A 16168-nucleotide genomic window follows, 5' to 3' on the forward strand; every position below is an offset into this window, starting at 1 on the left:
CAGTTCAGCGAGGTAGCCGTCACGCGCTGCTCATGTGGCCGTTAGGCATTGACCTCGAATGGTTGGCGAGTCTCGTGAGAGTCTTTGCAAGTTTTTGAACGTTACCTTCTAGACACGACCACTGCGCACCGCCAAAGGGCAGCCGTAATGCTGTATTTTTTTTTATCCTGCAAAAACCGATTTGGCCACTTGGGGGCAGACCAAACAAGCTATGCGTAAACGACCACAACGTCAGCAGATACGGCAACATTAGCATTCAATTGGAGTGGTGCTTCTGTGGACGTCCAATATTCACTCGCCCTGTAGCTCAGCTTTTGGTCTTCACTAACTCCTGAGGGAAATATCTTTGCATATGGCTTATTAGTTGCTAAATTCACTATGTATTTAAATATACACATATTTAAAATGTCCATTAAATAAAACTACAGAACAATTATCAGCAAAATGTACTCAAAACGAAAATATGATTTATGCAGGATGGCACCTTTCAGATAGTATGGATGCATTAAAATATAAGCAGCATATTTAATGTTGTGGCTGGTTGAGATAGAGCTAATTTAACTACTTCATATACTACGGGTAGTGACATTTATAAAAAGGCATCATATTTATAAGCCCATCACATGTTTTGTGTGTAAAATCTTAATCTGAAACTAACTAAAGCTGTCAGATAAATATAGGGTTGTTAAACGAACAATATCTCCCTCTGGAATGTGAATAGAAAGTCACATATAGTTATTTGATCTTTTGTTATTGTAAAAATATTGATTTAAGACACTTTAATATTGGCTGGTGGGTTTCACATAATAGGCCCCAGTCTAAGAAGGGCTGTGTCCTCAGCCTAATTTGACAAATGTGGTTTATTTTCATGCAGGTTTGCTACCTGTCACTTACATTACTTTGCACTGTAATCCATTGAAATGAGCCTCCCTGTCACCATCCCCGGCCTGCCCTGGAGTCTCCTGCATTTACATCTCATTATGAGAAGATTGCTGCTCTACCTCCATGTTCTCTGCTTCGGGACCCCATCTGGTGTGTTCACAATAACATGCATCATTTCCCCCCCTGTGCCGGAGGGGTTTTACAGCAGACCAAGGGACCACTCCACTGGATCCTCTTGTGTAAAGGGGTGGGGGGGTGATAATAGCCAACTGCAGCAGGAAATCAAATCACATGAGATGGAATTTATTTTCCAATCACAATGAAAGAGGGGAACACCTGCTGTAGCCTTGATATTTGCAGAAACTCGCCCACATGATGTTATTATGGCTTGACAGTAATGGCATTTACCGATACAGCAAGACATGAAGCAGCAAAGCCCCATGATAGAACATTGAACTGAGACAGGGGACTATGTTATGAAACAAATTCCTGAAGAGAAATAGTTGGATTGAACTAAATGAGACTCTTGAGGAAGACGCTCATGGTATTTTATGTGTAGGCACTTGAGCTGCTACAAAAAGTCAGATATCTTATGAGTGATACTCTTTGATTGCTTCTATATTCTCTTAAGACAATCCAGTCATATTTAAGATAACATTGGCATTAACAATAATCAGCCATGCTTGCATACCGTCACTTTACAGACCTCGATTCTTAGTAAACATCATGACATATTCCTGTGGGCGGAGCATAGGTGGAGGCAGAATAATAGAGTGATCCAGGGTTGACGTATTTTTGTAGACCAACCAGGAAGTTAGCATCGGCCTGGGTTCCCTCGACAAAAAGCCAATGGGACGTTTCCATTGGGTTTTGGATTATTGCAGAAAATAATCTTCACAAATGAACACTACTATGCTTTTTGAAGTGTGAAAGCAATTGGCAGAAGTAAAAAGCTAACGTTAGGCTATAAATGAACTACACCACGGTCGCATGAGCGCGAGTATATACAACGAGGCTGTAAAGGCGGACGAGTCGGCGTGATGACGTTAGTAGTCTCATTTAAACCAAATCAAATCAATTTATTTTTGTATAGCGTCAAATCACAACAGAAGTTATCTCAAGACGCTTTATATATAGAGCAGGTCTATGACCGTACACCATTTAACCACTTGTTGGCAACCGCCTTTTTTAAGACATATAAAGGCTTCTTAATTCACGAGTGGGTTGTATACTGATGTATTTTATGTCGTAGAACAAAACGTTTAGATCTCTTCAGTTTGTGTTAACCACAGACCTTATTTCAGGCATCTAACTAAAAACCCATTGACTTCCAGACGAGGGAACCAGAAGCAACATTTACTCTCCATCTTTTTTATAGTTTAGTTTATTAGCAGCATTTTCTCTCCATATCTCTAATAGTTAAGCCTATTAGCAACATTTTCTTTCCATATCTCTAAAGGTTTAGCCTTAAGCAACATTTTCTCTCCATCTCTGAAACACTTCACCGATATTGTAGCTCGCTAGAGCCTCCAATCACTGTTTGTCATCTCAAATGTATGCAATATTGATTCTGGCACTCAACAACACAGCAAGATGACATTTTTGACGTGTAACTTTAGCCTACTACTCTGACATGATTGGTGTATGCCTCCAGTCTTTTCCTTTGTTTTGCCTCCAGCTATAACACTGTGAAGTAATCATGAAATCAGCTGTAAAAAGGGTCTACAGTACACAAGTGTTCAGTATCTGTCTGTTATTTTACATTTTTTGTCAGATTTTCCCATATGGACTCATATGTACAGACTGTGAAAGTGCTGTACACACAACAATAAGTAAAACAAATTGACATGATGTAATAGGGATGATCTGATTTGAGAATAATCAAAAAATAAGAGCTTTGTTGAGTGTTTAACTTGCAGAATTAGCGCAGGATCAAGTGGGAAGTACAGACAAAGGAGAAAGCCTAGTGTAGGAATTTGGTCCTTTGTTGTTGAGCTCAGCTGATTAATGAATTGCCCCTGTAGACCACAGCTGGAGCTCTTGGCATAATGATACAGGGGCATGTCTCTGTGTGCCTGGGGGGGTTGTGTTTGGAAAGCTGTGCGGGAATTATGTGTGGTGGTAATCAGGGGGTGTGTTTAAATGATGGGCTTGAAATTGGACATCATGGTTGTGTGCTCATGTGCCCCTTTTTGTCATGTTTTGCGGCTTCGTAATTTAGACTAAGGGTATCTTGGTTCTTTGAAGGAATAGTTTGACATTTTTTGGAGTTAGATGAGAAGATTAATACCATGCTCATGTCTGTAGAGTAAATATGAAGCTTAGCATAAAGCCTGGAAACAGGGGGAACCAGCTAGCCTGCCTTTGTCCGAAGGTAATAAAATCCAGCTAGCCTACCAGAAATGCATAAATGGTTGAAATAGATAGCTAAAAAGTAAGTATTTAATTTCAACTTTATACAATAAGTCATGTGAAATAGCATCCAATTTGAAATAAAATATAAAGAACACATTTGGAACATGATGGATGGAGTCGATGAAGACTGGTGGACTCTCTCTGGTACTTCTACACAGCTTTTAAAGCATTTTATTCTGAGTAGATTTGTGCTTCCAGCTCTTTGTCTTGGCCAAACTTCTTGCATGAGCGCCCATCTGATGTTTAACTGACTCTGAATTGATCATGTGAATTATTTAAATGAGGCATGTACATTGCATGCATGCATTCATGCAGTGCACATATACAGTATACAAGCGTTACCGGACTCATGGTTGTGCATGAACGAGTAAATGTGTTAATGCATACAGTACATACTGTGTAACTTCCGTCCCATTGACTAAATGTGTTTTCTCCGCATGCTTCTGCAAGGTTTCCGTGGTAACAACAAATTCAGCTCAGCAAGATGTCTTTCAGATCCAACCCCTGTCCTTTTGCCCTTCTATATCCTTCTATATATATATATCATTCTCTCTCAGTTCTTTTTCCGTCAGTGAAGGACAGAGTTTATTTCCATTGTAGACTGGAGGATGGTGCGAGGAGCCAGGGAGGGGGATGGACATGGAGATGGAGAAGGGTATATGGCCGGGAGGAGAGTAGACCCATGGGACAGGCATCCAATGTGCTGTAAACCATAACGGCCCCATAACAAGCAGATTTCTCATTTCCACGATGCTCGGGCCATATCTCATCTACCGCCCTGACAATCCCTCTGAGACCCAAACGAGGCAGGGCAGCACACTCAGCACTGGAGGAGGGGCCTAGTGAGGTGGTGATTTGGAGGGAATGACAGAGAAGGGCGATGGATTTAGAAACAGATTATTTAGGGACAGGACCCAAGGGTTAGGATTATGAAATAGAGAGTTTATTAAGTGATTTTTACTTTTGAGCCATGTGGATTTCCTTTTTCGGTCAACCTCGGTCAACCATTTCGCAAAGTAAATAAGTCAGTTATTGTTCTCTGCCTCTTTCTTGATGTATTATTGTTCATGAAATATATATCAGAAGCTGTGTGCACATGAAAAATAGGCTGGTGGCTATTAATGTCTCTGAGGTAATGCTATATTAATGAAGAGTGGGCAGGGCAGAAGCCACCAGCAGCCTGGCTAACAGAGACGCCTGAGGTTAACCTCTTGATTCATTTAGCACCTCTGGGTCTCTCTGAGCTGTAGGAGTCAACCTGGCCTCCTGTTATTGTGTGCATTATAAAAGAAGATAAAACAGTGCATTGGTGATGAGGTTGATCAAATAAGTTGTTTCTGAGCAAAGCTTCTAACAAAAGGTGATTCAATCCGACTTTGTATTTCAAATAAGGCACATTTTGCATTCATATTTCATGTTATTTTTATTTTTCGTAACTCATCCGAGAAGGTAAAATGTATGTGATGTAGGTTATGATCAGTTATTAGGACCCTTGTGAATCTCTTTGAGGTAAGCGAGGCTGCGATTTTTTTGTCAAACAAACAAGTGGATGAATAATTTAATTATATAAAAGAGCTAACTAAACATTATTAAAATATAATCATTTCTGCATGTTATTAAAAGCTATGTAGATTTAGATACATAGACCTGGTACAAAGCATCCGTCTTTGTTTGAGATTAAAAGAATAATTTGTCATTTTGGGAAGTACGCGTATTTGCTTGCTCACCCTGAGTTAAATGAGAAGACTCTCATTTCTTTACACTAAATATGGTTAGCTTAGCATGAACCGAGGAAACTTAGCATGGCTCTGTCCGGAGGTCAGAATTCATCCATAATCTGCCTGTAAAGCTCATGAGTTAACAATTTATAGCTGGTTTAATCCAAAGCAACCTTTTAGAATATTTTGATATGTGGTTGTTCACCGTCTTTGTTTAGTGTGCTAGCATGCTAACATTTGCTAATTAGCACTAAAAACAAAGTACAGCTGAGGCTGATGGGAATGTCATTAGTTTTGCATGTGTTTAGTCCACCGTGATCACCGTGACGTAACCCATTTGTTTGTGGACTGCCGTTTTGAAGCTTCGAGTTTGGCATTTTGTCCGTCCCCATCTTATTGATCTTGACACGAGAAGGTGGAGCTAAGTACAATCAAACGCTGATAAGACATTTTTAGGTGCCCAAAATGTTACAACTCATTTTCACGAACTGAAAGCACACTGTGAAAGGGTTAAAGTTCTAAGACGAAAACACGGACAAACACCCAGACTGGACAAAGCCATGGTAGCGACCTGTCAATCACAAGGTAGCCACGCCCTAAAGCATCCCCTGCTTTATGGTCTGTTTGACTCTAAATGGGACCATAATTTACTAAATGAACATCATGCTGTATTGAAGAAGACTTGAAACTAGTGATTGAGACCATAAACTCATGTTTACAATGTTTACTGAGGTAATAAATCAAGTGAGAAGTAGGCTCATTTTCTCATAGACTTCACTACAAACTGACTACTTTTAGCAACCAGAGGAGTCGCCCCCTGCTGGATATTAGAAAGAATGCAACTTTACGGCACTTCAGCATTGGCTTCACTTTTCAGAACCGGAGGTGACCGTCTGGTTTGGTCATAAACCAAAAAGTATTGGACAAATTCAAATTTTGACCTGATGATTGCGCTAGATGAAACGTTAAGATTGCTTTTCTTTAATGATTTAAAATTAATTTGTGTAAAGACATTTCACTCACTGTTTCAATAGCTTATTCTGTCTCCCCCATATCTCACCGTGACCAGAGATGTTTTAGCAGACTGTTCTGTCGCAGCTCTATCTTCCTTTTCCTGCATGACTCCAAACTTTCATTCACCTTTAACACTGACACAACCTCTTCCTCTGTTGCCATCTCCGGCCTGTGATGTTACATGTGCTCCAGGAGCCTTAGATCAATAGCCATGTATCATTAACCCACATCCAGGGTGTGCTGAGCTGGAGGCAGGCAGCCAAGCAGCCTCACACACACACATGCAGCCTTCTTTTCTCCCCTAGTCTGCAGCATCCCCTCCTTCTTTCCTCTAATGTTTGGGTCAGGTTCATGTCCTCTACGTCCATTCACGAAGAGGAGGAGAGGGAAAGAGGAGGGAGGAATGGATGGATGGATGGAGGGAGATAAGGGGAGAGATGGACAGAGGTAGAAAGAAGGGGAGGGATGGAGAGGGAAAACAAGCTTTGAATACAAATGAGCTGACACACATAATGCATGCCCTCCCTTCCTCTCTCTCTCTCTCTCTCTCTCTCTCTCACACACACACACACACACACACACACTGGGATGCACTCTTACTCTCTCACACACACATGTTCTCTCCCTCTCCTCCGTGTCTCCTCATTGGACCGAACGCTGCACAGGAGGTGATTTCAGCCACTTAATTTATTAGTCATCACTGGTTGTTGGAACAAGCTAATTAAAAGGAGGGTGAGTGTGTGTATGTGTGGAAGATTCAGAGACACTGCCTCTGCCGCCGCCGCCGTCTCTCACGCTTCACTGTTGGACCAGGAGGAAGCAGGGGAGAGTAGAGGAGGAAAAGGAGGAAGAGAGGAGACACAGACAGCTGGGTGGAAGGAGATTTTCACGCCACTTTTACCATCATTTGATTCGACATGGCCACCGCATAGGAATCTGGTGCCACGGCAACCGTCAGCACGGCCGACGAGGTATCAGAGGGGGGGTAAGGAGGGAGGGAGGGGAGGATGAAAGGATGGACGGATGGATGGATGGCGGGTTTCCTCTCCTCTCCTGCATGCCGGGCTGATTTGAACTGCCCGGGGTTGCTACAACAGAACATGTTGTTGGAAGTCACTGTTGTGCATTTTCTGCTTTAAGTGGATCTGTTGTTATGTGCTTCTTTCTTCCCCGGGTCTTTGAGTGTGCCTGTGGGTGTGTGTTGTGGTGGTGGTGGTGGGGGGGTGTCGCTCTGTGGTACTGTGTGTTTTGCAGTGGTATTCCCCAAACAGAAGCCCTAATTATCCAGCTCTGGGTAAATCCTATTATGGATTTACTCTCCTTCTCGACTTTGTCCTATTAATAGCAGGGAGGGAATGCCGTATAGTAAGAGGAGTGGAATGTTTGTTGTTTCTTCGTGACTCAACTCCGGTGTATTGTTTGTGTTTGTAGCCTGTGTGTGTGTGTGTGTGTGTGTGGGCACACAGCTTCCTGTAGTGCATGTAGAATATATGAGTTTGATAAAGCATGAGTTGAAGGAAATCGGTGTGACAATGTCAGGGCAAAAGATGGCCACACAAAACAAAAAAATTCCAAAAGCAACATGAGAGCTGAGGGATGTGAAGCTTTGCTCAGATCGACAGTGACAGCACTGGGCTGCAGGTAAACGGTAAAAAAACAAAAAAATTCCATCACTGCCCCACGCTGAAAAATTGTTCTGCAGTCTTGAATATGTAGGTTATGGAAGAGTGTCTCTGTGGATGGAGCACACAGATACAGGAGGACGTGCTGAGTGACAGTTGGTATTTTAACGCTGCATTGCTGCTGCACCTTCTCTCATGTTGCTGCTGCACAAATGTGGATTTATGCATTTGTGAAGAGCATCGTTTGGCAAGGAAGAAATAACTTTAAAAATCAAGCATGATCCAGATGCCCAATTAGCCTTTGTGTGTGCATGCTCACGTGCACCGGCGTGCGTGTACTGTATGTCCTGGGGCAGGGTGGTGGACTGCAGAGGACATATGGCTGCCTGGGTCTCTAGACTCTCTACCCTTTGACTGGAGTCCTCAGAGCAGCAGCAGAGGATTCAATTGTCCTGCTCTGGACATTTGAGTGTGTGTGTGTGTGTGTGTGCATCAGTGTGAGTGTGTGACGGTGCTAATTCAACTTTCCCCTCTGCAGCTTGCTTTGCTCCTCTCGTCTCTCCACCATTTTGATTTCAGTTCCCTCGTGTTTTTATTCTGATTGGTGTGTTGTGGCTGTGTAATTGTCTCCTTGGCTATAGTCTCTGTCTTTCTTTGTCCCCCCCCCCCCTCAAACTACACACATCTGTCTATCCACCCGTCTCTGTTGACTGGTTGGATTGATTTTCTCTGATTGATAGATGGATGATCAGATTAGGCCCCTTTTCACTTGGACCCCCTCTAATCAGATCAAAACCAGCTGGACTGCCTCGTCCTTCCACACAGTTACACACACACACACACACACACACACACACACACACACACACACACACACACACACACACATGCACACAGCGTTTGGCAGTAGCACATTACCTAGCAATGTTACAGTAATGTGACTCCTTTTTTCAATCATTTTCAGAAGTTGATATCCGTTGGTTTCAGTTTGTCTCTCTGTGTTCAGTGGACTGGACTGGGACGTGTTGGTTGGAGGTGTGATAGGCCATCTAGCCTCTAACAAAATCTGAGAAATGTGATTTCAAGTAACTCCAAAGTTGTCCCTTTTAGCTCCAGATGTGAGGGCAGGGCTTCTGAAGTGCCGCTTGGGCATACATGCAAACCTTGACACCTTAAAAACAGGGAAGATTCCTAAACCAAAGTAGGGAGGGGGGGGTCTGGGTCCTCCCCAGAAAGATTTGAGTTTCAGAGACTTTGTTTCCTGCATTCTGGTGACTTGAAAAGAATGAAAATAACAAAATAATAAGTACACAGCAACAGCATTTTTATGTTAAACTTTTAATTTTACCTTTAATTCTCAGGAAAGAAAAGTGACTAATTCGTCTCTCTGGCGTAAACTTTGGGTGTGAATCTCTAGCATGAATTAATATTCATCTGTTTTTATTAATTTTTTGCCACTTGCTTGAATATTTCTTACAGCTAGCTCACTCCATTTATTTCTCCGTCTCTCACTCCCTGAAGACCCTTTCAGACACAATGCGACAACAGCACGACTGTGCTCTGAAACCCGTTATTTCTAACGGCTTGCGCTGCGCCACGACAGCTTTAAGCTACATCGAGCAAAGTCCAACTTCGGACGCTGCACGCTGTGATGTGCGCTGAACCCAGCGGCGAGCGCAGCTCAAACACAAGCTCAAACTGCGTGGTGTCCCGAGCATAGACTGCTCTCTTCCACCCGGAAACGACATGAGGTGTAGCTCTATTGGCGTTCAGTTGGAAACAGTAGGGCTTATACATGCTGTACAGTGCCAGAAACAGGTTACAATAACAAATAGGAATCAAAGTGTGAAAATTTGCCATAAATCGGGAGAAATATGGGAGAATTGTGACCCCGGGGGGAAATGCGCTTGGAGTCACTGTGGCTAACAGTAAGCTTGCTATTGCTAGTCAGAAAATACCTTCAAAGCGTAAGCTAGCTTGTTAAACCACAATGTCTTGTTTTCTTTTCATTCACATTTTAAAAACTGCTATAACTGTTTTTTTTCCCACACTTGGGGGCAACAGAAACAAGTTGTGAACACAGCATTGACCTATTATTAACTTTTAAGTTGATTTGGAGTCGTGTTTAGGTCCACGGTGAATGTGAGTCCAATATTCTCTCTCTTTTAGCTCAGTTTTTGGTCTCTACCAACCCCTGAGGGAATTATCTGATTCTTTAGCTGTTAAATGCTCCACTATGTTCACCAGCTAGTCTCTGACTCTTTCAGCTATTTGGTGCTGAGCAGGTAGTGTACAGTGGGGTTCGTCTTTTTCTCAGAAATTGCACTATAAGAGCAGTGAGAGTGAACGAAAACAGTAAAGTTGTGGGCCGGTGGTGGACCTGTTTGACCGTGCCAACACAGCCTCCCTCTTTCATTCCTTCAACCACCTTCTTGAAAAGGTCGGCGTTGCGATATTTGTGAATATCCAAAAACCTGTTGATATCCAAGTCTTTCATAATGTTTAAATGTGGGTGTGTTTCTCCTTCCGACCAGAAATGTGGGCTTTTCTTTTGGTCATGCATCTCCGTAAACTGTCGGCTAGTTGTTTTGTGTACAACACACACCAATTCCTGAGGGAAATATCTGTGTCTTTAGCTGCTAAATGCTGCGCTATGTTCACCAGCTAGTTTCTGACTCTTTCTGTCTCCTGGTCGGTGCTGAGCAGGTAGTGTACAGTGGGTTTTCAGCTGCGTGCTGCATCTGAAAATGATGCTATAAGAGCAATAGCAGCGACAGTGCACCATAACAGTAAAGTTTTGGGCCGGACAGCACAATGGGCTGAAACTCACTGTAAACCTGAGGGGAGCTGCAGATTCATGTGATGATTCTCTACAGGTTCATTACTATAAGGAACATCTTTGACATTGTCACATTGGTTTCACATTGATATCTGATAGGACATTTGGAGATTTCTGTAACAATTGCATTTTTCTGCGCCTGGATAGTGAGCCCTTCTGTTCTGGAAACTGCTCGGAAACCCCCTTATTCTAAATCTAGGTAGGAAAGCCATCCATCTTCTGAATGCTCTAGGTCTCTAGTTTGTTGTTGTAAAGTTTCATGACGCTGTGATTATCCTAGAGGTCACCACAGGTCATTTTATACAGTGAGGTCAAGTTTAAAAAAATGGTCTCACTACAATGGAATGGCTGCTATGGAGACTAACATCATCACATATAAATAAATTTGGGCTCATTGGATCCACAAGAGTCTCAGCTTTTCAGTCATTTATGCCAATTTATGCAATTCCAAGACTGTTTAGGGACCCCAGTATGCAGAAATATTTAAATACACCATTTTAGAATAGGTGAAAATAACACATTTATACTGCATGCAAACAACTGCATGTGATTATCATAAAGTGGGCATGTCTGTAAAGGGGAGACTCGTGGGTACCCATAGAACCCATTTCCAGTCACATATCTGGAGGTCAGAGGTCAAGGGACCCCTTTATCTCTACGCCAGTTTTTCCTCGCCAAAGTTTGACATATTTTCATAGCTTTGTTTAACGTTTTTACCAACAGTGGTTGGTACCAATGGATTACATACAGTCTTTTCAAAATAAACTTCCGCCTTCACAGGTAACAACTCGGTTAGATTAAGGCAACAGAAGTACTTAGTTAGGTTTAGGAAAAGATCATGGTTTGGGTTGAAATAACCTACGGAAGTGGCGTAACTTAAGTACGCCAGTTACGTGACAAATAAGTCAACGTTGCTTTCTTGGTTCACACGGGACACTAACACCGGCCTCCTGGGCGAAAGTCCGGTGTCTTTTGACCCACCCATCCACCCCGCCTCCCTTGTTTGACATTCTTTATAATTCCTGGTTCAGGATTACGTGGATTACATACAAATCGATTTCATGGGATATATATGAATTACAGTGCATTACTTTTCAAAGGTATAGCTACGAACGGTGTGTGAGAACAGCCTGGACAGAACTGTGCTGAGTAACAAAACCCAAGTAACAAGTATTAAGTTATTGATTCGGTTTTTCAAGTAACTTTCCCAACACTGATTTTATAGTTACAGTTAACGTTAAGTAAATCTGTGTAAGCCTCTAGCTCAGTTTCTATGTTCTGCATACTGAGCAGTAGCCAGATTTTCTCATACTAATTAAGCTGCAAACTTGTCACCCAAATCAGCACTCAGAGAGCGCTTCTGAGAAAAACTCACTTACACCAAATGTGCGTGGGACAGCTCAGAAGCCTGCGCTGCACACCCCTGGAGAAAACAAGCTTTCTAATTCCCATTTTTTACGTGGAAGCATCCCTTGCTTGGCGTCCCACTTATCAGTTATTAATCATCAAGAAGCTTCCTCGCTTCATCTCGCTCGTGGCCACCCGAGTGGTTTCTCCCATAACGCAGTTTCATTTTCAGGAGATCTGCCGCCACCAACTCACAGCTCATGGGTGTACTTTCTCAGCCGGTGGCCCAAACTGTGGGAGAGAGCCTCTTTGTGCCGCCTCCCACTGCGGGAGTGAAACACTAAAGTAACACTTCCCATCAGCCTCTAGTGGAGAAGAAACAGCAACGATTCCTCCCTCTGTCTCTCTGTTTCTCTTTCTCTCACTGTTGGTTTCCGTTACCTGGGGCTTCTGCTTGTTCACCCTGACAGCTACTTTTTTTTTTGACATGTCTCACACACACACACACACACACACTGTACACATGCATGCACACCAAGTCCAACCAACCCTCTCTAAAAGCAGTCTTGGTTGGCACATTGCGTTGTTCTGAGGGATGCTAAGAGCTTGGCTTCATGCCTTATTCATCCCTCAGGCCTATTCTTTCCACCAGCGTAGAAGGAATTTGGCGGAAGAAAGCTCTCTAGCACATTACACACCACTTGCCAGCAGAATAGAGGTCAACCTGACAACTTCTCAGAAACAAAAAAAATCGTCTCTATATATTGTATGTGTGTTTAAAACCTGTCCAACCTGACAACAAATGATCCAGGTATCCATGTCAAGCCTCTGAAAAGAGGGTTTCTGTTCCAAGTTCAGCAATGTGACAGATAAAAACCTGAATTTAGCTGAGCTCCTCACTTCTGAGACTGTTTGCAAAGTGTGACGACAGGGATCACGCAGTTCATACTGCTGGCACTTCTTATTTTTTCTTCCAGTTAAAGTGGAAATATATTGAGTCGTAGTTGTGTCTTGCCAAATGAGATACATTACAGCTTAAAGCAATAGTTTGACATTTTTGGGAAGTATGCTTATTTGCTTTCTGGTGGACAGTTAGATGAGAAGATTGATACCGCTGTCATGTCTATCCGTTAAATACAGTATGAAGCTACAGCCAGCAGCCGGCTAGCTTAGCCGAGCAAATACTGGGAAAAAAAGGGAAATAGCTAGCCTGGCTGTCACAAAATCCACCTACCAGCACCTTTAAAGCTCACTAATTAACATGCTATATCTTGTTTGTTTAATTTGTACAAAAGTTGTGTAAAACTACTGTACTAAAACCCACTTTTAGAGAGCTTGTGCTCATACATTTGGGTATCTGGAGTGCCTACCAACCCACAAACTGTGAAATAAGACAACCCATTCAGTTTTTTGTGTGCTTTCTAGATCAGAAAACATGTGATTCAACAAGCCATTCAGATTTGGCTCCTCTTCTTATGTCACATGCAGGCTCATAAGAATATACTGTATAGCCCACAGTTTGAGAACTAGCTTTGCAGAGGTGCGTCATATTCTTCTCACAAGTCAATCAGAGCAGACTGGGCTTTTTCTGGAGGGGGGCTTAAAGAGACAGACACTAAAACGGAGCGGTTTCAGACAGAGGGTGAATACAGGTTTATACTGTGCAGACGTACAGTACAAGAAAAATAAAGTGCTTTTGAAAATTAAAGCATAAGCCTGAAAATGAGCGTGATATGTCCCCTTTAAGAGTCTCCAATTGCGGCTTGAAAGCATATTACCAGTTAGCTTGCCAGCTGCTGTACATTGCCAGCTCTGCATATTGTCTTCAACTTATCTTCAAGCACCACTTGTTTTGCAAGGACTAGTGAATGAACCATGCTACTATGGTGTGACCGTTCACTATTCATTTCCCCTGTGAAATATTCACTGTAATGTACAGTAATCACTCACATATGCAGATTCATTTTGGATGAAACAATTGTTTCAGTGTGCGGTTGCTAAATGATTATGTTATCATTGAATAAAATGCCGAGCACAGAGAGGTAGATTGTGACACAGTTCGCAGAATTGATTTGAATGATTTTGTTCTTCCTCCTAGGGCAGCTTTGATGCATCTAAATTCAAAATATGTAAAGCAATTTCAGCGACTGCAACAGTAAACTGTGGAAGGTACATAGCCCACAGTGCTAAGAAATGAGTTCACATTTTGTGTGTGTATTAAATATTCATGAATGTAGCATATGCAGTTAGATAAACAATAAAAACAGAAACAATGCGCTGAATAACAGCTTACAGCAGTGTGATCGTGCCGAAAGAAAGATAAGACGTCAGGGAAAGCCCCAGATCTATCCGAAGCTCATTTGTCTTGATTGGATTCCACTTAATCTCACACTCTGGACTTGACCTCAGGTTGGCAGCTGGACTAACCTGCCTCACCCTCTTTCCTTTCCAGGATAAGGAGACAGAGAGCTGGACCGAGGGACGCTCAGAGCAACAGAGAGAGGGATGGCAGTGGAGGAGAAGCCGGGCGTGAAGAGCAGCAGCTCCATCGTTCCCTGCTTCCTGTTTGTGGAGGTAAGAAACACTGTGTTTGTGAACAAAACAAGAGAATCAACACTTAACACGTAATTTACTCAAATATAACATTGATGAGACCTCAAAATTGCAAGCAGACAACAACTTCTCACCACCTTTATCCTGTTGGTGTAAAATAATAGTGAGTGAAGAGCCAAGAGGGATTTCTTGATCGTATCTGCATTGGCTATTTCCTGTTTCTCTGGCCTTTGACTTGTGATTTATCTCTGCGATTGCCTGTCCTGTCAGTGAGGAGAAACCTCCGCGGCCTCGCATCTCTACAATCTGAGCCACAGCGGTAAATATTTCAGGCCGAACGGCAGTGTTTGGGACAGCTCGGCAAACAGGCTCTCCGTCGCTGACATTCCCTCTCGGCATCACACTTCCCGCCCTGCTCCGGCAGCACCAGGGCCAGCTGAGGCTTTCGCAAAGTGGCTACAGTTGTTTTGTGGCGTGTTGAACATTTTCCAGCATATTTGTGAACTGCATGATTCATTGAGGTGGTTGCGGATGTCACAGCAACGGACAAAGTGGGTTTTCAGCTGCAGCACTGTGGGGGCTTTGGAGCCGCATTGTACAGATCATGCCAGAGGTCGTTGTCTGTGGCTGACCGAGAGATGCACTAATGCACCACACACACACACACACACACACATCACACACCACTTCATCCCCTGTGGAAAGCATGCTCTACGTTGTTTGTATGAGCAGTCAGACTCATGATTCGGAGGGCAACGGAGGTCCCAGGGCCTTCACCAAATTGTAACTGAGGTGGAGAAATGCATGAACTGGTGAAGTAATCAGACTGTCTGTAATCCAATTAGACAAACCAAGCAGTCCAGAAGCTCATCGGCTTCAAGTAAGTCAACCATCAGTTTTTCAGCTGGAGCACCCCGTGCATTCAGGGCACTGTTCTGTAACAGATTCAGATAGGAGAAGCTGCTTGCATCGCTGCATTACAGGTGCATCATGATGTGATGCAGATGTTACATCATGTTGGATTTACATGTTTAGATTCACTTTTGTTCTAACAACATGTGCGCACAGCAAACTGTATTTTACTGTATTTATTTTGCACTGTCTGCATTATGATCCCATTACATTAATGAATCCAAGTTTTCAAAATTGATTTGTGAGCGTGTTTATAACCTAAAAGTAGATAAATGTCATTTAAATTTGAAGCAAAGACACTGCGTGATGTGTAAGGGACAAGTGCATGCAAAACAGGAAGTTAGTTACTGTAGTTTGGCCGTTTACCAACACAGTCAGCAGTTGCAGCAGCAGCTTTGACACGCATGGAAGCAATTAGGGTACTTAGCACCCGATTGCTGCCATTTGCGTCACCATTCGTACTCCTCCCCGGAGTCATAACTCAGAAGTCAGATCTGAACACACCAACATGATAACACATGCGCTCCCCGAGGATATCGTTATCTCAGATGTCTGTCGCTAATAAACTTCCATAAATCAACTTAGAAATAATAGAAAACTAGAATTACGGCCTTGTGGTGGTATGCCTCCGCCTACCAGTCAAGTTGCAGTTTACATCCATGTCTGTCCAAAATGTCATCACTACATCATTTCATCCTATTAGACGTTTGTGTGAAAGAGTCATAATTAGTATATGAATTCATGAGTTATGGCCAAAAATGTTTTTTGTGAGATCACAGTGACCTTTGACCACCAAATAACAAATTCTTATTATACAGTAGTTTGTGCCAATTTTGAAGAAATTCCTTCAAGGCATTTCTGAGATA

The 16168-nt window shown here is 42.7% G+C and overlaps 1 protein-coding gene across 6 annotated transcripts in view; it reads left to right on the forward strand.

Annotated features, from left to right (window-relative positions):
- The window catches only part of plppr2a (phospholipid phosphatase related 2a), a 102593-nt gene that overhangs the window by 27035 nt on the left and 59390 nt on the right, over positions 1-16168 (forward strand). For 2 of the 6 annotated variants that reach the window (XM_074655688.1, XM_074655690.1), the window contains exons 1-2: positions 6600-7000; positions 14290-14411. In XM_074655688.1, the coding sequence (XP_074511789.1) occupies positions 14343-14411 (69 nt within the window). In that variant the 5' untranslated portion in view covers positions 6600-7000; positions 14290-14342. Of the gene's footprint in view, positions 1-6598; positions 7015-14289; positions 14412-16168 lie in introns of those variants that run through there. The other 4 variants (XM_074655685.1, XM_074655684.1, XM_074655687.1 and 1 more) reach the window with 4 other exon arrangements.

This window comes from Sebastes fasciatus, chromosome 13 (assembly GCF_043250625.1).
Source record: "Sebastes fasciatus isolate fSebFas1 chromosome 13, fSebFas1.pri, whole genome shotgun sequence".
NCBI lineage: Eukaryota > Metazoa > Chordata > Actinopteri > Perciformes > Sebastidae > Sebastes > Sebastes fasciatus.